Genomic DNA, 23,557 nt, shown 5'->3' on the forward strand with positions numbered 1-23,557 from the left:
ATATGTTGCCTTTTTGCCTTGTTGCATCCTGTTGCACACACTGACATTCCATAAAGGATCAGCACATGCTTTGGTAGTGGAAAAAAGTACAATAATGAGCCAGGGTAAGTGCCTAACTGCATGATAGCTTTTCCTCATCAGGAATGGCTGTAGTCGCATCCCTTTAGAAATGGCTTTATGAAGCAGACCAGAAAGCCACAGCAAACAGTTCCTTTAATTCAGCCACGTTTGTTTCTGACTAAAGGATGGTAAATTAATTAATCCATTGCATAAAGCCATCCCTGAGAAGGACAGGTTTTTGTTTTGTTTCTTAAATCAACAACTGACAGCTATTTGCTTAGTGTACATGAAACAACATCGGATTACTGCTGGAATCAAAGACAGCTGCTTCATTCCAGCTGAGACTGTCAGTATGTTAAGCTCTAGAATCAGAGCACAGCTCAGCTGCTGCGGAGAAAGTCTGAATATAATTCAGCCAGCTCTTCAGAGAGGTCTCAGCTCTCCAAGGCTGGCTAGAATAAAATATACCAGAAAAACAAAACAAACAAACAACAACAACAAAAAAAACACACCACGGTCGTTTACAGAGAATTATAATAGAGGATTTTAACATTAAAGTTTATAACCCTTACAAGTAAGCAGGATTTCATGGTATCCCCCACAGCAAATTTGTAAGAACAGGGACCATCACAGCCATATTTGCCATTCCAGCCATTACAGCCAACTGCCTTCTGGATTTCTAAGAAGCAGAAAACAAAATTCAGAACTCCTGAGAGCATTCATCCTTTTTTTTTCAAGCACAAAGAAGAAACTCATCACTATGCAAAACCCTAAAGTGCAGGACTGATAGGATTATGAAACTGATGTATGAAATTCCACTATCTTGTCTCTGTAGCATAAGTCAAAATACTCCCTCTAACCCCCTCACCTAAGGCACAAACATTCCGAGTGCAGAAATTAAAAATACATTTTTTTTTCTGATAATTCAATATAGAAAGTTAAAGATGAACGCAGTTCTTTTTCATTACTTACACAGCAGGTCAACAAGATAGTTTAAAAGACAGCTAAACAAGCAGTGAACACGTGGACTTCAAGAGAGAAAACCCACAAAGCTCAATGAAGTCCGAATTGCAAATGTTCTTCAAGTGTGAGCAATATTAAAAAAAAAAAAAAAAAATCTTTGACTACATCAACCACAAAAGTAACAACTACTTTTTTTATAATACCTTCTTATTAGTGAATTGTTTCAAGGAATATAAAATGTCTTGTACTCCATAACATTGTGTGATAATCTTTTTTTAAAGCGTTCACCCGAATGCCAGCCTAACAGACTGTTATCACAGTGACATGCTAAAACTTGTAGTTATCTTAGTGCTCATTTTACTTCAGTATTTTACAGTGTGGTAGGACAGCAATTTTTCCAACTTCAAAGTACATCTGGTGGTGTCTAAAAGACAAACTTGAAGGTATAGCTTTCTGAAAGGCAAAATCTGTCAGACCACTGAACAAACATGTACACAGCTTAAGTTCAGACTTACTGCCTACTGTGGTTCAGCTTCTACTGGAGTTTAGCATTGCAAGATTTATAAATTAAAACAAGCAGAATCAATCATTACATTTCACTACACACCTCAGTTTTTTAACAAGAGAAAAAAAGAGAAAAACGTCAAAGGAATGCTCTGAACTTCAGCACACTCGTTTCTAAAACACAAAACCGTGACGTGATGGCCTACAGCTATAGCTGGTGTCAGAGCATTAAGGCCTCCAGGCAATCTCAAGACTCGCACTCCACATGACGATGCACTGGATCACTTGTTCCTGCTTCAGGTCTGTTACATTTACTGAGGTTTCTCTATATATTCACGTAAGAAGGACTGTGATTAATTTCCTATTACTATGGAATTTGGTTTCCTAAAACTTGAAATGATAGCACAGACCTATTTTGTAAAAAGGGAAAAATTTAATACAGCTGTTAACAGAATAAAACTTAGCAGTAAAACTTGCTGCACAGCTACACAGTAAAAAAATATACACCCTGAAGCATCTGTCAAATTTCAGAGAATTGTTAACTATTTACCAAGACAGAGAGCCCTGTTTAACATGCAGAACTGCATTAGGGATTGAGCACTAGAAAGCTCATCCATCAGGAATACATATTTCCTCGTGATTACTGAGCTATGAGTGCTACAATTTCTACAGACTGTACATCTGAACTGTGACTACAAGGCAAGCTAACCTGGCCTATCAATCAGAAATGCCCTGCTGTGAAATTCACCCTGTCTTTACCTTTGCCTTTTTTTCTCGAAAGAGGGGACGAAAAAAAAAAATAAACTAAACTAAAGAGACATTCAAAAACAGACTATATGGACTGTAATTGGCTTCTGGCCTGACTTCTTCATACAGGGTGGAGAGAACAGAATAATTCTCTCATTCTCTTGACAAAACATAAAATACTCAGTGCTTTGTTGACGTCTTATCAGCTGTCTCTGTTCCTGACAGATTCTCGGAGGGTACAGGGTGAAAGTTCTTCACACTTAACTGATTATCTCATTATCTGTTTATACGTTTTCACCAAGCAGGTGTATTCCTTACACCTGAGCTGAATGATTTGTGCTGTGCAACACCCCATTTGGTGCCTATCACGGCTCTCCACAAACCTGTGTGCTCCTAAAGACCCCACCCACCACTACAAGGGGTATGTAAAAGCTGTAACTGAAGGCCTACTGTTTAACAGGAAACCTCCTATTTTCTTGCGTATATGTTTGCTGCTACCAGTAAAAGGTAAGGGTTTCCCCCTACAAAGTATTTCTAATAGGTGCCTAAGTCTTGTCTGCTCTATGACCAGCAAAGATGTGCTGCACTAGTCAGGATGGGCGATTTGTCAACTTAGAAGCCTGTGTCCTAAAGAGCAGGTACAGTATAAGAGGTAAGGACACAAAATACTAAGTTTTATTTAGCTAAGAAGACTGTAACTAAATAATATGTTGCTGCTGAAATGTTTGCTTTCTAGCGTAAGTACACAGTGAGCTTATCAAAAATGCAATTAGCAAAGACTATGCAAATATAATTAGAAACACTAGTTTTATTCTTGTTTCCAGTGCTCATCAAAGTAGGCTTCTTACAGTTCCCTTCAGCTGCTTGAGTCAGCTGGAGGTCATGAGGCCACGTCTTCTGCTTTACTTGATTCTTCTTTGGTTTCCACATCTGCCACCTCAGTGTGACTGCAGATAGCATCCCTAACTGACAGCTTTCTCATTTTAATGTTTGGCAGTTTCTTCAGATCGCCATTCCATTCCCTGAAAGAAAGTGACAAAAATCACTTATAGATAAGAATATCAGGAAAGAGTAGCAGACTTAGTTCACCTTTTCTCAGGAGATGCTAACTCAAGTGATGCTGTTTTTTTAATGTATACTATCAGTCCAACTACAGTGTAAATAAATGTCCGTGTTTTCACCTGATCTTGGACACTACAGTAGCCGCAGTTTGTCTGTGAAGAATTAAGTACTTTCACATTTAATAGTCTGAAAACAACCAACAAACCTGTTTTACTTTATCCCCATAGACTATTTGTATCCTCAGTTACTTTAGGCCAACTGCTTCTAGGTTAGACACTAAACTCGCGAGCTTCTCTGGAAAAGCAGTTCAGAAGATTTTCTTTCATCTGGCTAATGTGAGCTAATATCACATGTTCATCAAGTACTTCCATACAATTTATGGTAACTATTAATATCTTGTATGACTTTGGGCAATTTGGTCTAGTGGGAGGTGTCCCTGCCCCTGGCAGGGGGGTTGGACCTACATTATCTTTAAGGTCTCTTCCAACCCAAACCATTCTGTGATTCTGTAACTGGCTTCAAGGAGACACAAAATGTTATTAAACAATAATTCACATGATAAGCACATTACTTCAAAAGGCTGCATAAAGAAGGAAGGATTCATTTAAATATCCCATGTTGAATCCTGTATCCAACTGATAAAATGGCTGCTTGATGATAGTGTACTTCATGGATAACTTCTCAACTACAAAGATAGTATGTCTAGCTTATAATTAGCACATACTACTTTGGGTTCTACCAAGGCAATAGAACAGAAACACCTTCATCAAACATCACAGTGCATGAAATCAATTGTGCATATAAAAACATGGCAACGAGAGGTCCCTTTGAAATCTCCAGTAATATTCCACGATCCTGGGACTATGACTTCTGGCTGCATACCACCCCTAGGAGATGGTGCTGTATCATTCCTTGCAACATTTAGCATTCCTAAGTTTTGGGGGGTTTCCCCCCAATTATCTTGTTTGGTAGAGCCATCAGCAAGAGCAAGAAACACCAAAGTGTTTCTTCACCCTCTTTCCAAGGCATATTGGCTTGCTAGCCCAGATGAGCTAGCAGCAAGCTCTACAGCTCCCAGAGCCTTAAGTGGATGTCATCAATTCTCTCATGACTTTCAACTAGTACATATACATGAACACTAATGCAGACCTTAGTTCACCTACATGTGCATCTTGTATCTTAGAAAACAAGACTATTTGTGCTGTTTTAGTTACTTAATGGCTAAGCTCTGACTACAAATAATTTAGGTCATGACACTACATGACTGCAATTAGCATCTGAAATCTCAGTTCAGGTAAGAAAACTATTCCACTGTATTTCCATTTATCTATAAATCTGTGTCTTGATCCTCAGAAACTAACAGTGAATGTTAATTCTTTTAGTGTAAATTGATGAACAGCTCAGGCAACGAAAAAACATTCTCTAAGAATATCAACAAAAAACACTTAAGATGTAGAAATGGAACTCTGACTGTTGAAAGTTTCTAACATTCCCAGTGTCTTACTGATTAACCATCACTTGTAGCAGCTACGAGTTGCTGAGTTAGTAATGCCATACGTAGTCTTTTTCAAACAAGACAAATCTTTAGCAATTTGGCATAAATTCTTTTTTAAGAAAAGACAACAATGTCAAATTCAGAAACAGTGTTTTGGATAAACAGATTAATTAGTAGTGAGAATAAAAGGATCTTACCTAAAAAATTTAAGGTGCTTGCCGTTCACGATGTCTGGGATTTCTAATGGGAATGAAATTAAATACTATTAGATGTGTTACATTATTCAAGTGAATCTCATTTCAAAGAAAGAAATGTGAACTAAAGGGCTGAACGTATTTCAGACAGTAAAACCAAGAAAATGACAATAAGGACTCATGCTAGAAAGTTACTAGAACAATACATTAAAAACAAAGACCTCTCACTGCTGAAGTAAAGGAAGTGAAATTATACTTATGAACTGTTCCAGAATTGACACATACCAGCTATTGAGAACCCAGTCCTGACAAATAATAAAAAGAAGGTGCTTCACCTTCTCTAAATTGATATACCTGAAAAATAGCAAGAAACATAAGTACTTAAAAGATTCCCTTTAAAAAAAAAAACAACAGTCCAGTGAAGAAATCAAAATAGTTAATATAGTTATTTTAAAAGCATAACTAGCCTCCTCAACCAGTATATCAAGGTCTGCTTACAGTTTTTTTTTTAAGAGATGTTCCCTCATCAGTATAATAAAAATTCTACTTTGCATTAACTTACTGTGAAGATGCACCACAGATACAAGACACAATAGAAAAGCTTACTTTCATAACTGACCTAAATATACAAAGAACACTATTAATTAGTGAGTATTACGTGCTTAGTAAGTGAAATGTTTAAGGAAAACAATTTCAAAGCACTGAAGTCACCACTGCACGCAAGACAGATCAGTAGCAGAGTTAGGAAAGTAAACTTGAGCATGAAAAATCTAAGAAACACTTCGACACACTTTCGAAAATTTACCATGTACAAGAATATGTATGTGTATATAAAATACAAACACTGCGAAGAGTACAGTCAAGTTCTCGGGTGTTTGAAGAGAACATGTTTTTTGGATTTTGGGATATACTACTACTTCCACCTGGAATAAGAGTCTGAAAGCAAAGAATGACTATTTTATGGCAATTAACCTCACTGCAATGCAATTATTGTTTGCATTGTTAAATACCTGTTCCAAAAGTCACTCTTGCTACTGGGACACTTGCTGTGGTTGCTGAAATGATCGATAAATACTACAGTAAATGCAATGTAATATTTATACAGAACATTGGTACCTGTCTCCTCTCATGCACTGATGTTCCTCTAGAACTATTCATTTCTCTTCTACTTCAAGACTGAAAGATTTCATAATGACATAATGTCTTCCCCAGACCTAGCTTGACAGAAATAACTGACATATGCTCACTACAGATCTTTATCTTTGGTAGCAAAAAAGGAAGGCAACCAGCTTGTACAGTGGCATATGGGTCAGACATTTTTCTTTGCTGGAGTAACCAGTGTTCTTACTAGAGTTGTAGTTCCTAACCTCATGCAGAATCTTACCTATGATAGTTAAGCTGCTTTGACTGGATTCAGTGCCATTCTTTTCTTGGTCAATCCCAAAATACTGCATGTGACCTGTGCTTAACATTGTCACTAATTTATAGAGACCCCTGCCTTTAGAGCCTTGAAATTCTTCCATGTTACAAAATACATCATAGAGCATAAAATACTGTTCATTGACGGTATTTTATTCTGTACAGACTTCACAGCCAGCAGGTATGTCAAGAAGAAAGGCTGCTTGCTCCCTCTTTAACATTAAATCCGCTTTATTATTTCAGCTCTTAGAACTGTAACATTTCAGGTACTTCTTATGCTGTCCTTGAGCAAGCCTGGAACACACAGTTCTGCCTTTGTTCAACTATCAATTTTCTTGAGTCTTTCAGTAATAAATCAGATGATGCTAACAATGCAGGATTATAGATGATTTTGCTATTGTAGAAAGTAGGATGATAACACCTATCACTTCTCTTAGTGGCCAGATAGTCTTTACAATTCAGAAAAACATTTCTTCCCTTTACATTGGATTACAAAGGTACCAGTTGAGGACTGACAATAAATGCACTTGATCTTGATACCAATTGGACTTTTGCAGCCTGCTTTTTGGTAAACAAGTGCTGTACAACTGCTCACAGCTGAACAAGGCAAGGAACGTTTACCTAGTCCTTTTTTTAGTCTGCCGATTCCTTGGTTCTGATAGGCACTAATGCTGCCTGAGGTCCTTCTGAGGTCCAAGCATTGAAACAAACCCGCAGTTCCTCATGCTTCCTCTGCAGTCCCTTGAATTGCACTTTCAGCAGCAAAATGCCAAATGCTGAAATGCCCAGGCCTCCACCTGAGTGAAGTTACCCCTTCTTTCAGCTGTTTCATGTGGAGCTCTGCCTACTCAGCTTTCTCCTAGGATCTTGGTGATGTGAGCACCGAGTGTGGCAGGAGCAGCACTCAGCCAGTTTGGGCCAAGTGCCTCGGAGATGTGCTGAGGCTTGTTTGTTCCCTCTGTCAGAGGGCTAACATGTTGGTCTGCACTATTCTCAGACAAACCAAGGCTACATGACAGGATTCTCAAAGCCCTTTCAATTTCTTGTTGTTGAAAAACCATCTTGGAAAGCTAATAGTTTCTGTGAAGTTATGTAAGACTTTTTCCGAACATAATACTCTGCGAGTTTTATCTTGCCTATCATCCAGGGCTCACTGCAGTGTCAAGACAAAGCAAGTATTCCCAAGGGGGGTAACGCTGCACTGAATTCATCTTTACTGCTCTGGCAGCGGCAACTTTTAGGTTGTGCTTACACATGTTTGCAGTATGTTATACAATGCAAACCACAGAACTGCCAGATTAGGAACTGAACTAGGAACTCTTGTCCCACTGTTTTGTGTGTAGAAATAATGAGTTACTGCACAGTACCTGACTTTATTCATTATGGTGGAAAGCTGCAGTAGCACCATATTGTCAGATTAACAACACTTGTTTTACTGATACATCTCCATAGCATGCACCAGGGTCATGTTTTTTGACATTGTTTCTTTTCAGAAGTATGCTGTTCTTAAAAATATCATCATTCTTCACAGCAGTAACCATTTCTCTCTCCCAAAGCAAAGACTTGCAGAAGAAATTTAACTAAATCTCCCAAGAATTGAAACGGCACTGCTCTTGGCACAACATAAGCAGCATTCACGTTATATTCATTAGAACTATCATAAGGAGAAAACGCCCAAGTTGGGTGAAAAGGTGCTACTGCAGTCTGAAGTTACAAAGGGAAAAGGATGTCAGAAACTGTAGATGTTTTGTAGATGCACGTGTTCTTTAAATGAATAACCATTCAGGTACACAATCATGACTGTTACAGAAGGCAACAGCTATCAGTGCCATAGTTATGCCAGGAAACACATGCAAGTGATAAAACTTTAAAATCAATTTTATCTGAAATTTCAAAAACTAACTAATAAGTGGTGCATTTAGCTTTAAAGGCTCTTCTTCCCCAGAATTTACCTTCTACTTGTGTAAGAACGTGCTAGGCAAATAAAGGCAAATTATCAAAAATGTATGATGTTCAGATAAAATAATTATGATGTTTTTCAACTAAAAGCACACTAACTCCAAATTCTGTCAAAATATCCTGTCAAAATCTAGGATTATCTTTCAATAGCTTTCCTATAAACACAAAAGACCAGACTAAAATACACTCACACAAATAACGATATGTCAGGTAGAAAAGAACAGTAAAAATAACTGAGATATATTTAAGGGGTAAGGGGGTGACGAGTAACTGCTAACAAAACTCAATAGTCTCTGACTGAATGTTCCCTGTATAGGTACTATTTTAAGACTAAAATTTGTGCTTTTGGATATCTACCACTTCTGTCAACACTAAAAATATTTTTTTCATTTGCATATACCTGATATATACAGCATTGAATTATAAGAGAATTTCTTCTCATTTCTTAATTCTAAGCAATACATATCATGTAGTTTGTTCACAGCAAATGCATATGCCTATAAGAAATAACTGAATTCAGGAATGGGGGGGAAGGAGGAACAGCTACTACGTCAGTTACAAAAGCTTCACTACAGCTTCCAGTGATAATGATGTAGAGCATAAAAGCAGTTTCCAGCTGATTTCCATTTATCTCCAATCTCTAATTACAGTATTTAGCAGTGACTATTTTCTGTGAATGAATACTGTCCTAGACAGAGAGCAAAACCTGCAGCAGCTGTGATAACAAATAATGAATGATTTGAGAGTGTGTTTAATATGTGAAGTTGCACCATGATCTCTGAATGCTTTACTTACTAATGCTATAATAACCTCCAATTTTGCTTACAATATTTCTGGATTCTTCTTTATTTTTATGTTGTGCTTGCGCATTTGACATCTTTCTATCTAGTCCTACTGATTTTTTTGTCAGCTTTCCACAAAGGAAATTTTCCAATACAGGGAAAAAAAATAATAATAAAAAAAATTAAAGCAATACCAGAAAGGAAATTTTCTACAACTGAGCCATTTGATGACATTCGTAGTATCTACCTTCCTATGACTTTTTCCCCCCTTCTAAGTGAACAAAAGTGCATTACTGTTACATGTGAAGTCATCCAGATATTTCTGAATTCCTCTGCGATTGCAAGATGTAAAAGTAACAAGTAGCAGCTGGAAAATTCTTACAACAATTCTTTTTAATTGGTAAAATACAATCAAGGGGAATATGACATGCAGCCCAAACCTTGCTCTCCCTTGTTGATCAATGTTGATTTTTCACTTCTTCCATGACTTGCTTTGACCATTAGCCAGACTGACTGCCTTTGAATAATACTTTAGCATTAAAGACAAGTCCATCATTTGACTGCAGCATGGTTATTTGTGAAAGAAAAATGCAAATCATAAACTTCAGTACTATTTTGTACTTAACTTTTTTCAAGTCTTTGTTTTCTATACAATTATTGTCCTTTTCTTATTTCACCAGCTTACTGATGCTTCCCTTCCAGCTATCTCACTCTCACACTTATGTCTCTCTCACAAGTAGCTTGCTTCTGTGTGCTACCTCCCAGAAAACAAAATACTTTCATAAAGAGTTTTTCTTCTTATGGGAGACTCTATGCACTTTAAGAGGAAATCTTCAGCTCTAAGGCTTGTTATGATTATCATGACTGCTTCTCAGTTAATCTTGGAAGATTTCACTAGACACTCCACTGCCACAGAAAGATAAATGGTAATAAAAAAGCCAATGTGAATAACTGGCATAATGACTTTATTCAAACTTGTGATGATGGCCAAGGTAAATGTTTGAAAAACTCAAAGTGCTTTCAGCTGAGCTCTCACCTGTAACACTTAGTTTGAAATCTTCAGAGTTTTTGTGAGTTTGATTATTAAGAGGCTAAGTGTTAGGGCCTTCACGTATATTCCCTCCTACACCTCCCATGAGTCAAAGGAAGCAAAACTCCTCTGCCTGAGAACAAAAGGAAAAATGTGTTTTTCCTCCTTGTGGATTATCATTTGTGCCTGCAGAGCAGATGTCATAATAGTCCAGCATTTCTTCCTGGATTCACTCAATTTTAATAGAAAGACTTAAAAATATTCAAACTTTAGGAGTACTTATCTGCAACAAACTCAATTAAAAAAAAAAAAAAAAAAAACACCTAGCTGTTAGTGAATTCCTTTGAGAAATGAGTAATAAACATCATGCCTAAAAATTTCACTTAGGTTCCAGCCTTGTGAGCAGGAGGAGAGGGTATGACCGCATGGTTAATTCTAATGCTTACATACCTATCCCATAGCCTTCGTAGAGCTGCCTTTCTCGTTCCATGGTCTGCTTGATGACAGCTTCCCGTGACCCATGCTGTCTTCCCTGTCTACCTCTAATACTGTTTCGTAATTCAATCTGCTCCAGTTCATCACTGAATCGGCACATGTATCTGAAAGAAAGAAGATGAACCTTAAGCTACAGGTATTCGTGCAAAATACTTGTACAACAGAATTATTTTACAAATTATATTTTCTAAATTAGTCAGATATAGTTCAAATCTAAGAAACATCACTTCCATTGTCAAAGTAAAAGCCCCGTTTAGAAATATAATTTGAATAATCTGCTGCTTACAAAACTTTTTTTTTTGTTCAAACTACTTTAGATAAAACTTCAATGCTATCAAGAGTTCTCAGTGTTAGATTTAAGTTTTGCTAAACTTCAAGAGCTGAATTTCATTATCTCATTAATGAGTTCTGTAGTTCTTTTCTTATACATCACTGTGACATCATCCATGTTGTATAATCATTGTGTAATCATCCAAACTGGATTCACAGAGTAAGTTGTTACTGCCTTTGCAGTATCACTAGTGTTGGCTAGCAGCTTACAGATTTCATGAACTGTGAAGAGTATTTCAGAGCTTCTGAAAGAAAATGGACATAATGCAAATTTTTAAGAATATGTAAATATTATATCCTTATGCTTGAAGGTAAAAACTCAGGACAGGCCACAGGTACATATATCCAGCAGCACAGAACTAAGTTCTTTCTTACCCAAATCCAGTTTTGGTATTTCCTGCCCTAAAAATCTGCCCACCTGAATATCATTTAAACTTCTTACCAAAGAAAATTAAAGAAAAAGGTGTAAGGAATAGAACAAACTTTGCGCATTGTTTCACTGAACAGCCCAAAATTGCCTGAACAAAAATTCAGGCAATTACATTTATTTAATCCTCCACACAATAGAAGAGACACTTAAATAAAAATGCAAGTGTTACTTTAATAATTCTATTGTAAATATATATATATATATATATATATATATAAAAGAACACTTTTAAAAGACAAATCAAGATTTTCAGTCTAGTTTTAATTGCAGACTTACTCTTCAAGTAGTTCACAAGCTTCCTTCTTTGTGTAGCTAGTTTTATTGGGGTCAAGGTGACTTTGAAACCATTGCAACTTTTCTCCTTTTAAAAAAAAAAAAAAGAACATTAATGATTTTATTATCATGGTAGCATCAGCACAGATTAAAGATCTTCAAAGTTTCTTAAATTATTAATTATTCAATTATTCAAGATTTGGAATGGCATTGCAGAAATTTGTCTCACTGATTTTGTTTGTACCAGGTATGAAGGTAGCTATAATAGAAACATTATCTTCCTTACAGAAAGAAATTTTAATACCTCACTGTGAATTACTGGAAACCAGTATCTAAAATATCAATAGATTGATTGCTTAAGATGCCAAGTTAAGAATGCCCAAAGAAAATAACAACAATAGAGTGGCTGAACAAGACTTCCAGTTATCACAATTTTCCAATAATTTAATTGGAAAGGTGAATGTCAAGCATTTGAAAGAAAAATATTTAATGTTGTGTCTTGAAGTCTTGTATTTACTTGGCAGACATTATTACAGTGTTTGTTAATCTATATATATCATCTTATTTTAGAAATCTTTAAGAAAAGCATGGAGACGAGTAAAATAAATACAGGTACAGATGTATAAAAAGAGATGTTTGTTCTATATTGACCTGTTGTCATGTACACTGACTAAGGATTAGGCTCTAATCCCTGAATTCAACCCAGTAAGTAATACTTAAGCGAACCCCAGGTATTTCAGCACTTCTCCAAAGTCTATTTTAAAATTACGGAGTCATATTATAGATAAAGCAACTTCAAATAGAGAACCTATAAAGTTGGTAAAACTAGTCAACTTTTTATCATAAAATTTCAGTGTATTCAGTAATAGACGTTTCTGCTCACCAATAATATTCAAACGCAAAGCTTTTTCAATCTTCAACCTAACAAAGTAAAACACACATGTTAGCAAATAATGAATACCATGTCAATTATACTATGGAACAATTATCTTCACTTTTCTTCCCCAGAAAATAATTTTGGAGTCAAGATGAAAGTCAAGGTAATATTTCAAATGGAAGTTATCTGCCAAATTCAGAACAACATACAACTTATTCTGCTTCATTGAAAATTTCTACTTTTTGGCACTTTCATCCACTCTACCTATTAAGTTAAAATAGTGTCTTGGAAGAAAAGAAATAGGAAAAAAAGCATGAAAACAGGACATAACACTTTTCTTAGAGCACAGTAAAGGGAATTCATGAAAGATCTGCATTGTATTAGTATCATTAAGTAGTTGTAATATTCTGCTGGTGTATTTCATGAACTTGAAAATCCAAAACATAAGGCTTCACTGTAGTGCATTCTCACAAATCAATAGGAAAAATATCATTAGTATTTAATAAACTAATTATTAAAGTGAGTTCTTAGTCAACAGTAAAACTTAATGTGTTAAACTGAAATCAAACTTCTTAATATTTTTAATTAAAAAAAATTAATCTCAATGTGTTTTCCACTCCACCTCAATTTCTGCTGGGATACTGAAGCCTTCTGTATTCAGTGAGATGTGTGTACACGATTCTGTTTGGGATTAATTATTCCAGTCCTATCAAAAAATTCTTAGAGAACACAAGTTTTCCTGTTGCCTCATGCTCTGGAGCTCTCAGATTCAGTCTGCAGCAATGGATGTTTTTTAATGTCACTTCCTTTGCAGAAAGGAATAGATTGAGATTAGTATAATGTTTGTCACTGGAAATATATCTTAGCCATGTATGTTCGCTGGATATATCCAAAGACTTGGGATACAATTAAGAGGAGGTTCTCTTATTTAATAAGAAAACTGATAAAGAAAATGATAAAGGATATCATTTAAAAGAGAAAATGCTGTCAAAAATCAACTCAGTTCAAAGCTACTTAAATTGATAAATTCCTTGTACTCTATAGGATTTAATGAGCATTTCACAGTTTTAACTGAATTAACTCGAGGACAGAAGGTACCTGTCGCAAAAGTTCACATAAAAAGAGAAAGCTCTACTTCCTAGAGACAAACATACTTGGGCCACTTGGCCATATACCTACATTATTAAATAATGATTAGCTTTTTCATGTAGTATTTCACACTCTGAAGACTGTCCTGAAGTACATATAAAAACAACTGCGTGTCTAAGGTGCTAAGAATACACAGTAATGAAAAGGCTTTTTACTTTTTATAGATACCTCAGCAGCATCTGGGTTCTTTACATGTTTAATGTAAAAAAAAAAAAAAAAAAAAAAAATTTTTAAATGAAGATTTTTAATGTAAAAATCTATAGAAGTCATGTGAGGGTTTTACCAAACCAACCACAAATAAAGCTGGTTGATTAATTAAAAGACTCTAGTGTTTAAATGAAAACCACACCAGTTTGTGTGGATTAAAGGACAGATCTGGATGAGAACACGTTTTTTTTTAAAAAAAAAAAAAAAAAAAAAAAGTATTTAGAGTAGAAGTCAGCTTTAAGACTCTGCTGTAGAAGACACTGTCAATAAAAACTATGGTAGGTAGCCCTCACAGCACAGATTGTGGACTTTTGACAGGTGAGAGCATCCACAGCAAGGATTCCTCTTTCCATGCAGTGGGGCCTCACAGCCACAGTCCCTGCTATGAACCTTGCATGGCAACAAAGCAAGCCAAGCACATCTACAAAGTGTTGCCATAGAGAAAACTACAATGCCGTCTAAAAAAAGCTTCCTGATTAGGATCATAAATTGTCACCTATCTATGCTTTAAAACACTAAGAGCTGCCATTTGGGCCTGCGACGGTCGCTGGCTCATTTATTTATCTAAGCAATGATGCACATAACCAGGCTTATCTTCTGGAGGAAAAACCTCCTTTAGTCTTTAGGTGTGCACAACGTATTTAAGTATGAGAAATACTGGATGATAGGATCAGATATTGCCTCACTGTACGTCTCATAAAAGCCTGACCTCAATGACTGCTAGAAGACAATAGTATTAGCAGGGAGCTAATCAAATGACCTAAGGCAAAGACAGTTCCTCTCATCTCCTTCCACATAGTGAGTAACATCTTTTACTCAAGGGAAAGAGGATAATGGCAGGGATACAATCATGTGGTAGGCAGGCTGTTGCTTCTTAATAATTTTCTACCAAAAGGAAAAAAAAAAAAAATCAAATCATACTTAGCCATTGATTATTGATAAGGGTGATAAGCAGCTTTCTTGAGATTTACTAGGTACTTTAAAAGTTAAAACTTTCATTCTCTATTAGCACTTATTGCAGATACTGTATTCAACTGCTCTAAATATTAAAATTGAATAAATACTATTTTGCTAAATCAGTTTATTAATTTGGTATTTTTTCCCCTGTCATACCCACCCATACAATGCCACTTACAGCTCTGAGAATGAAGACAGACTCCTTCATTAAGAAATGTCATGGCTGACAGAACAAATTTCCTTTTGTTTCTTGTTTTGGGTTGCTAAATACCTTTTGTAGTTCTCACTACGCACGCCAATTTTTATTAGCTGACTCACCAATTAGTAGCTTGGCTAGGCAATCTAGAATCTAGGATACTTCCATATGAAACTACCTTTATAAAAATTAAAAATTGACATATTTGCAGTTCATTTTTTTATTTCTGTAACCAAAACTGAAGTAGTTTTAAGAGCTAACATTTCTCAGTTTTACGTAAAGAATGTGCAAGAATACATCTCAAAGTATCACTGCTGCAAACAGCACAACTGGGATCATAGGAGCTCAAGGGAGATTAAGAGGTTAGGCAACAGAAAAGCTAAGGAGAAACAAACAATAGAGTTCCACAAGCAGATATAAGACTCCTGCTTATTCCTAAGGGGAAACAGTACTTCATGCCAGATCAAGAAATACTGTAAAAATTTCTTAGCTCTCAGAGCATGGTAGTATTTAGACTTGTATCTCTGTAAGAAAAATGCACAGACTCCTGAATAATTTAAAACAGAAGGCACATGTCCTGCATCAGGAATGAAGGAAAAAAACCTGCAATAAATCAGCCTTGGCTACCAAAAACTATGACAGAGATTTCACTAATTATAAACAAAATATGGGTGGTGCTGGTGCATCATTACTAACAGGAGTTCCAGGGCTATTTCAGTGTGTTCTACTTACCTGAAGTGTAGAAAAAGCAATGTTCTGCTGGCTCATAATGACATCTTTGTAATGATTTAACAGAGCAAACAACTAGCCTATAGTAATAAGGATTCACATGTAGATTAAGGAAGAATAAATTGGTAGAAATATAGTGGAATTTGGTGCTGATTAGACCTTGAGGAGAGCTGTGAAGATGGACCCAGAAAGGTGTGATTCAAGTGAAGAGTGACAGAAGATTGTAGTCAATTTTCTAAAGCCAATTGGTCTGTCTCCCCTTATTACTGTCAAGATTGGTCCTTTGTAATACAGGCAGTTTCTGGACAACAAGCTTGTTATTACTGTCATATTTCATTGAGAATGCTTGCATGGAAGATTACTTGGATGACAGATTTCTGCAGCTTATAGAATCTCTCCTGCCTTTTTCCTGGGGTTGCACGGTCTTACTGAAATTCCTGGTGGGTAATGTCTTTCCTTTTTTTATTTAGCTTGTTTGGAGAAAAGATACTTGAATCTGCATTTCATAGCTAAATGCAGATTCCTTTCCTATTTAACACAAGCAGGCATGTTAATAGCTATTTCTGTAACTTCTTCATATAGAAAAGTAAAGAAGTAAATAGAAGCCTAAATTGTCTCTAGTCCTGAATCCTGTCTCAAGCCAAGTACCAAAGAAAAACAACACAAAAATCAAGGAAAACATTTACCAATACTTCCACAAAAGACACTGAGCTTCCAGTAACATGTTGTTCAAGGGCTACCTACACCCAAATGATACGTTTGTATTGAACATTTATCAATAGATAAGGTGTACATGTGTTCCACATGACTGGTGTGGGCTACTGCTTTTCCCTCAACAGAATAGAAAGTCTTCCTTAGCCTACAGCATCTGAAATGTATTTAATCATTTTTGGAGCTCTGCAAACTGAACCCAAACCCCACCCCTATCGCATACTAAAGAAACTCAGCTAAGTAATTGCACTGATAAGACTGATTATTGGCTAAACTGACTGTTTTTAACATCTGTATAACTCCCATCATTAAAAAATAAAAACATTTAAAAGTTAAGATTTAACAAGCTGATTAATACAGGTAATACAAATCCGTAAGAAACTAGAACAAGACTTTTAAGGAAAAAAAGGGAAGAACATAAAGAAACATTAGCCATGTCTTTTGAGTTAAATGATTTCCTCTAATTATCTATATTCTAATGCAAATCATATTTAGAACATCACAACAAAACAGACCTACAAAGTGAACAATGATAATTAATCAGATAGGACTGCAACATATAGAGATCTTATTTACGGGTAGAATATTTTTCTCTCGCAATAAACTCTGGATGGTCCAGGTTGACACACTACTTTTGGCAGAACAGTTTCCCTATGAGAAACAAAGGGTTACACCGGTAACCATCAGCCTAAAAGACTCATACCTGAAAGAGTAGGAGAGCTTGAAAAAGAAAAGTTAAATATAAAGTAACAGAACCTAAAGAAAATGATAATAATTTACATCTTCTAATCGTAATCTGAGCTTCTCTGTTACAACATTAGGCTTCATTTGATCCCCACAAGAATTAGGGATAAAAACAAAACAAAACACCATGCAACTACTCCATTGGGTTTCTTGAAGTACACCTTTAATTAGCCTGCTAGGCAGCTAACACTTAATGGCTTCCTATAAAATGGTGCTTTCTCCTCCTATAAATTGGAACTCACACCAAAATGTGGCCCGCTTCCTTTGTTAGAAGAGTTTTACTGTTATAGCTAGCTCTGTTTGCTATGCTCCAGAAGGAAATAACACAAAGACTAACCATGCTGCTATACAGCCTGTTGTCTCCTACACAGGTAAGAAACTCTTCATTTCTTTTACGTAAACTCCCTCTTTAAAAAGCTATTAATTTTACGAAGTTACTTTTTTGTGGGGAAAAAAAGTAATTAAACGGCAAGTCATATGGAAGAAGTCTATTCCAGCAGGAGTTTCTTACTTTCATTCTTTGCTATTGTAAGAGGAAACAAAAATTGCACTCCAAGAAGTACTCCAAGAAGCTTATCAATCAATGAAAGACTTGAGATTAAGTGTGCCCTGTCACAATGAATAACCACTACCTTACTCCTTTACATACTAAGTCTTCTGCATGTTTTTCTTTATTGGAAAATTACAGATGTAAGCATGAAGAATCAAGTATGAATCAGTTACCTTTTGTGATTAAGCTCCCTGAGTGGCAGTTATAAGGCAAATTGAGATAATTAAGGGATGACAATTTAGTACTAGGAAAACAACCACCAAAAAATAATTTACAAACAGAAAAGCACAGACAACACAAAGCAGCAGGGAAACCTTCTTGCATGCTAGGAATCTGCACAATCCTCAACACGTGCTGTTTGTAACTTCTTCAAAAGACGTTTAGATGTAGAGCTTAGGGATATGGTTTAGTGGGGACTGTTAGCGTTAGGTCAGAGGTTGGACTCGATGATCTTGAGGTCTCTTCCAACCTAGAAATTCTGTGATTCTGTGATTCTTACAGCAGCTCTACTGAAGCTACACGACACAGCTGTGTCCTAATCTCTCTAGTGAAAGGCCCCTTCCTAGGCAGAGAAACCTTACAAGTTTGTCCTGGATAGGGTTGTGCAACCATAAAATCTGCACAACCTCTGAGGAACCCTTCAACTGTACCACCAGTTCCCAACGCAACACCTTCAGGTGTGTGAATACTTTGGTTCAGTTTGTGTGACTCTATCAAAGTATCAGTATACTTTGACAGAGAATGCTTGAAATACAGTTTAATAGATTTCTGAACAAACAATCATGCTATATCAGCATTCAAGGAGTTGATTGGTATATGTTTTAGAGACAGCAAGCTGAGACAGAATGGAAATCAAAGGCCTGTCCTCTCCAGCATCTTTCCCCTCTGCAATAGGGAAAAGAAAACCAAAAGATAGGACAGCAGGAAATCACCAAAAGGAGTTAACTATTTAGTCTTATTCAAAAGTCTCTCTCGTAGGAAGGACACCAAAGGAGGTTTATGTCTCTTCTCTAAGAACTCAGTACTTCAGTAAAAGATGCTAGACCCTAAGCGGGTTTCTTACTAAATCTTGGAGTCAAGTTAAACAAGGTGCCTAAGCTTCATGAGAAGTCACTAACATGATGCCATTCAGATTATTAAAAAGCAAAATGCTGTGATAAGAAGAACATGAATCATTAAGGCAGGAAAAGACCTCCAAGAAATCTTAGAAGTAGTTGATCTACAATTAGGCTGATTTATTTTGTGTGTGTGTGAATATAATTATGTCAGTTCACATGGCCTGCCAGTATCATGCTATATAGGCTGATTTATTAAAATAGATGTTAAGGTTGTATCAGCATAACGGTCCCCCTTCACCAGGGCTCACAAACAAAAATATCTACTGTAATATCCTTGAGTCTGTATACAAGGTTGCACAGTAAACTTACTTTTCTTTCTTATCTTGTTTGTGTGCTTCCCTTGCAAGTTGTGCAGCTTTTCTGCTGTAAGGATGGATAACTTTTTTCTCTTGCTTCACTCCTTTGCTTTTCGGTAACTTTGGCTGAAAAGAAATCAAAGATAGTATACGCTACTAAAGTTAAATAAAACGTTAAAGGGAAGATAGGGGCATGTGTCATGCTAGGGACTTGAAAGCTCATGAATCCTTATCCCACAAAGCCCTTAATGCATAGTAGTGCTTTACCAGTTCCAACAGGTGGATCTTACCCCTCTCAATAACATACACAATAGCAAAATTATTTAAACACTCCGTGCTGTAATGTAACTACAGGAATGTAGGGAATACTGCAACACATTTTGCATAAGGCCTTCCCTCAAAATGCATACTTTGTAAAACTATGGCTAGAAAACTAAGATTACTGCTGTGCTCCTCAGCAAGTTTCTGATTCAAGTTTCTGATTGCTTTGATTTCTGGAAAAGGCCAGATATACCTTACGCGACAAAACAGAAGTTGTTTTTTTTTTTTTTTGTCTTTTCCAGAAGACCTTGGGAGTGCCTCTGGCTGCTGCCTGGTACAAGGCACTGCAGCTGCTCACGCAGCACAGGAAGTGAATCCTGCCCACAAATTTAAGAGTCCTGGGCCACGGTTTTAAGCTATGTTGCTTGTCAGTGGAAAAGCATTTCTGAACGAAACTGAAAGGCTTTATCGATTAACATGCAACTTTAATGAGAAGCCTTAAGCCGTGCGTTTAAAACCAGACCCGTAAGCACGAAGGGCAAATGCAATGCAGGAAGCAGCGAGGAGTGAACGGAGATCTCAGTGCATCGTTTTATGGCTGTTTGAGATCGCGGGGGGGAGATGAATGGCCCTGGACACCCAGGGGAGCCTCCAGAGGCACCGTGCGCCAGCTGCACGCCTTTTGCTCCTCGCCTCCTGCAGTCGAGGCTGGAAGCAGCAGCCGGGGGCACACTGCCGGCCCCTCGGGAGAGGCCCGCATGAGCACATGGGGGGCCCGGCCACTTACGGCTTCCCCCGACGGGAAGGGAAGGGAAGGGAAGGAAAGGCAAAGAAATGAAAGGCAAGGCAAGGAGAGCCGCCCCGCCCGCACGCACCATGGCGATCGCTGCCCTCAGCCGCCGCCGTGCACCAGCCGCAGAGCTCCGGGTGCGGCGCCGGCAGCGAGCATAGGGTTCCGGGCTGGGCCGCCTCTTCCTCCTCCTCTTCCTCCTCCTCTTCCTCCTCGTCCCCGGCACGTCTCGTAGCTGACGGGTCTGAGGGTGGCGGCCTCGCTGTAGGCGCTGCGGGGCGGGAGCAGGGGTAGGGCCTCGTTGTCTCTAGCTCCACTGACCGTAAAAATAGAATAAAAAATAAAACTACGCCGTCAGAACAGGCTTCTACCTTTTTCAAAGAGTCCAAGTAAAATACATCAGGAACCAACCTCTGTGTGCTTCGTGACACAGCTGTGCTTTCATCCCTACTTATGGCAGGGGGGTTGGAGTTGAATGATCTCTAAGGTCCCTTCCAACCTGAGCCATTCTGTGGTTTTCCATAAGAGTTGTTACTTTCAACCTACATCCGCAACTACAACAGGACAAATGAGAGTAAGTGAAAAAGCAGGCAAGAAATCAGGAAAACACCATGATCCAGGTAGAAAACTACCGAGGGAGCACTTCTCAAACCCTGCATTAACTGGGCAGCACAATGAACCCTTCTCGGCTACAGAAACAGTTTTTTGGGGTGTTTTTTTGGACCCAAATGAGAACACTTGCCTGTCAATTTTTATGCTGCCACTTGATTCAAAGATCGAAGCCGAAATTCCTTTAAGTGGTATATTCTTTATTGCAGCGCTGGATGCACGGGGGATCTCTCCACCTATCGTGCATACCTAAAGCGGAAAGCAGTCTTGAATTTATACAATCAATCTATCAATATTCTACAAGCACCTATACATATTCATTACCTATCCCCGCCTTCCCTCGCTTCTCATGCTAATTAGCCTTTTGGCACCTTGCGCCTGCGTAGAGCCTTCCAAGAATTGTGGGCAGGGGTCTTTGGGACGTGGGCAGGGGTCTTTGGGAGGAAGACCCCGAGTCTTCCTCACAGTGTACTTTTCACCTTTGGTCAGGAATCTGCTGAATTGGCAGGTTTCTTAATTGCAAGAGCTGGTTGTTGCTAATTCTTCCGTTTGTTGTATCTTTATAATGAATTCCAATGTCCAGTTTTGAGATTTATAGTCCTTACGTTTGTTTCTCTGTCTGTCTGCCGCTTCCTTATCATGAGTTCCAGTGTCTTGTTTCGAGATATACAGTCCATGTCTGGGGATTGTCCTTGCCTCCCCAATACCTCCTTAATCACACTCATTCTTCTTTTCAGGCAGTAATCACAGAATCACAGAATTTTCTAGGTTGGAAGAGACCTCAAGATCATCAAGTCCAACCTCTGACCTAACGCTAACAGTCCCCACTAAACCATTTCCCTAAGCTCTACATCTAAACGTCTTTTGAAGACTTCCAGGGATGGTGACTCCACCACTTCCCTGGGCAGCCTGTTCCAGTGCCTCACAACCCTTTCAGTGAAGAAGCTCTTCCTAACATCTAACCTAAAACTCCCCTGGCTCAACTTAAGCCCATTCCCCCTCGTCCTGTCACCAGGCACGTGGGAGAACAGGCCAACCCCCACCTCGCTACAGCCTCCCTTGAGGTACCCATAGAGAGCGATAAGGTCGCCCCTGAGCCTCCTCTTCTCCAGGCTGAACAAGCCCAGCTCCCTCAGCCGCTCCTCGTAGGACTTGTTCTCCAGGCCCCTCACCAGCTTCGTCGCCCTTCTCTGCACCCGCTCAAGCACCTCGATGTCCTTCTTGTAGCGAGGGGCCCAAAACTGAACACAGTACTCGAGGTGCGGCCTCACCAGAGCTGAGTACAGGGGGACGATCACCTCCCTAGCCCTGCTGGTCACACTGTTCCTGATACAAGCCAGGATGCCATAGGCCTTCTTGGCCACCTGAGCACACTGCTGGCTCATATTCAGCCGACTATCCACCATCACTCCCAGGTCCTTCTCTGCCTGTAAACCCAGATATAGTCACTTCTGAAGCAGAGGTATCAAGGTGAGTAGTGGAGGAAAGATGGCCCTCCAAGTGGCACGCAGAGGTAGCTAGAAGGGTTGAAATCCATCAGCTTTATCCCTTGTCATACCTGAATTTTTGGGAACAATTAATCAAATTCGCTTGGCTACTTTGTTAACTAACATACCTGCCAACACATCCAAACTTAATGCTATGGATTTAAAACCAGACCCGTAAGCATGAAGGGCGAATGCAATGCAAGCAGCAGCAAGGAGTGAATGGAGATCTCAGTGCATTGCTTACTGGGTGTTTGGGATCGCGGATGGTGAGATGAACGGCCCTGGAAACCCTGCGGAGCCTCCAGAGGCGTGGTGCGCTAACTGCACGTGTATCTTACACAGCACTGCCCTTCCTAAGAACCTAAGACAACTTTCAGATTTCTTTTTCCAAGCAAGTCAAGAAGTTACCATCAAGGCCTAGTAACCATGTGCTTATAGAAAAGAAATTATGATGGTTCGACAGACAGTCGTTGATAGCAGACTAAATAGGGACACTGTCATAGGGCTTACTGCGTCTTGCTTAAGCATTACACAGAGAAGTAAAGTCGGTTAGTTTACCCAATGAAGCTTGAGAAAGACAGGAAAGATTATGGGCATGAAGTCCTGTGTTATACCTGACAAGAAGCATCAAAAACCCAAATGAAAAGAAGATTGATCTCTCTTAGTTCTCATTTAGTATTTATTCATTTCACAGAATGACACTAATGAGTAGGAATGTACAGACAGACTTATTTGTTCACTACTTAGCTTCAGGTGATGTCCTGACATCAATGAGCAGAATGCATACTGCGTGGTTTTGTTCGAGCCCTGGTTCTGTGTGTATCCTTGTTACGTGGGTTTAAATACAATAAAAATTATTTGCCAGGCTAAAGACAGGATGTTTTCCTTTACTGTGCTGACCTACCAAACCTCTACCTACAGAACAGAAGAGCTACTTCTGCTAAATGATCATTTAAATTTAAATTCAATGACACCTGCATATGCCATTGTTTTTGCATAATAATACTTAATACTGAGGTATTAAGGAGTATTCTCATACTACACCTTTGTTTCACATTCTGTTTGAAGCTCAAGTGCCCATCCAGTGGCAGTCTTATATATATAATTTATTATGCATCAGTCATAGACAGGAA

General features: G+C 38.2%; 1 protein-coding gene across 1 annotated transcript; it reads right to left on the reverse strand.

The window, feature by feature from the left end:
* Positions 1-577: 577 nt before the first annotated feature.
* TMA16 (translation machinery associated 16 homolog) lies at positions 578-20,603 on the reverse strand. Its single transcript, XM_032186999.1, has 7 exons — positions 20,414-20,603; positions 19,291-19,403; positions 12,627-12,664; positions 11,747-11,831; positions 10,666-10,814; positions 5,029-5,071; positions 578-3,296 (listed from the first exon to the last, which is right to left on the reverse strand). The coding sequence occupies exons 1-7, from the start codon at positions 20,414-20,416 to the stop codon at positions 3,155-3,157; spliced, it is 573 nt and encodes a 190-aa protein (XP_032042890.1). The 5' UTR covers positions 20,417-20,603; the 3' UTR covers positions 578-3,154.
* Positions 20,604-23,557: the final 2,954 nt, after the last annotated feature.

Source organism: Aythya fuligula, chromosome 4 (genome assembly GCF_009819795.1).
Source record: "Aythya fuligula isolate bAytFul2 chromosome 4, bAytFul2.pri, whole genome shotgun sequence".
NCBI lineage: Eukaryota > Metazoa > Chordata > Aves > Anseriformes > Anatidae > Aythya > Aythya fuligula.

Coding starts and splice junctions, on each gene's coding strand:
- TMA16 (XM_032186999.1), bottom strand. Junction 12,665..19,290: donor AAACAAGATAAGAAAGAAAA/GTAAGTTTACTG, acceptor TTACTTTGTTAG/GTTGAAGATTGAAAAAGCTT. Junction 5,072..10,665: donor CTACGAAGGCTATGGGATAG/GTATGTAAGCAT, acceptor CATTCCCATTAG/AAATCCCAGACATCGTGAAC.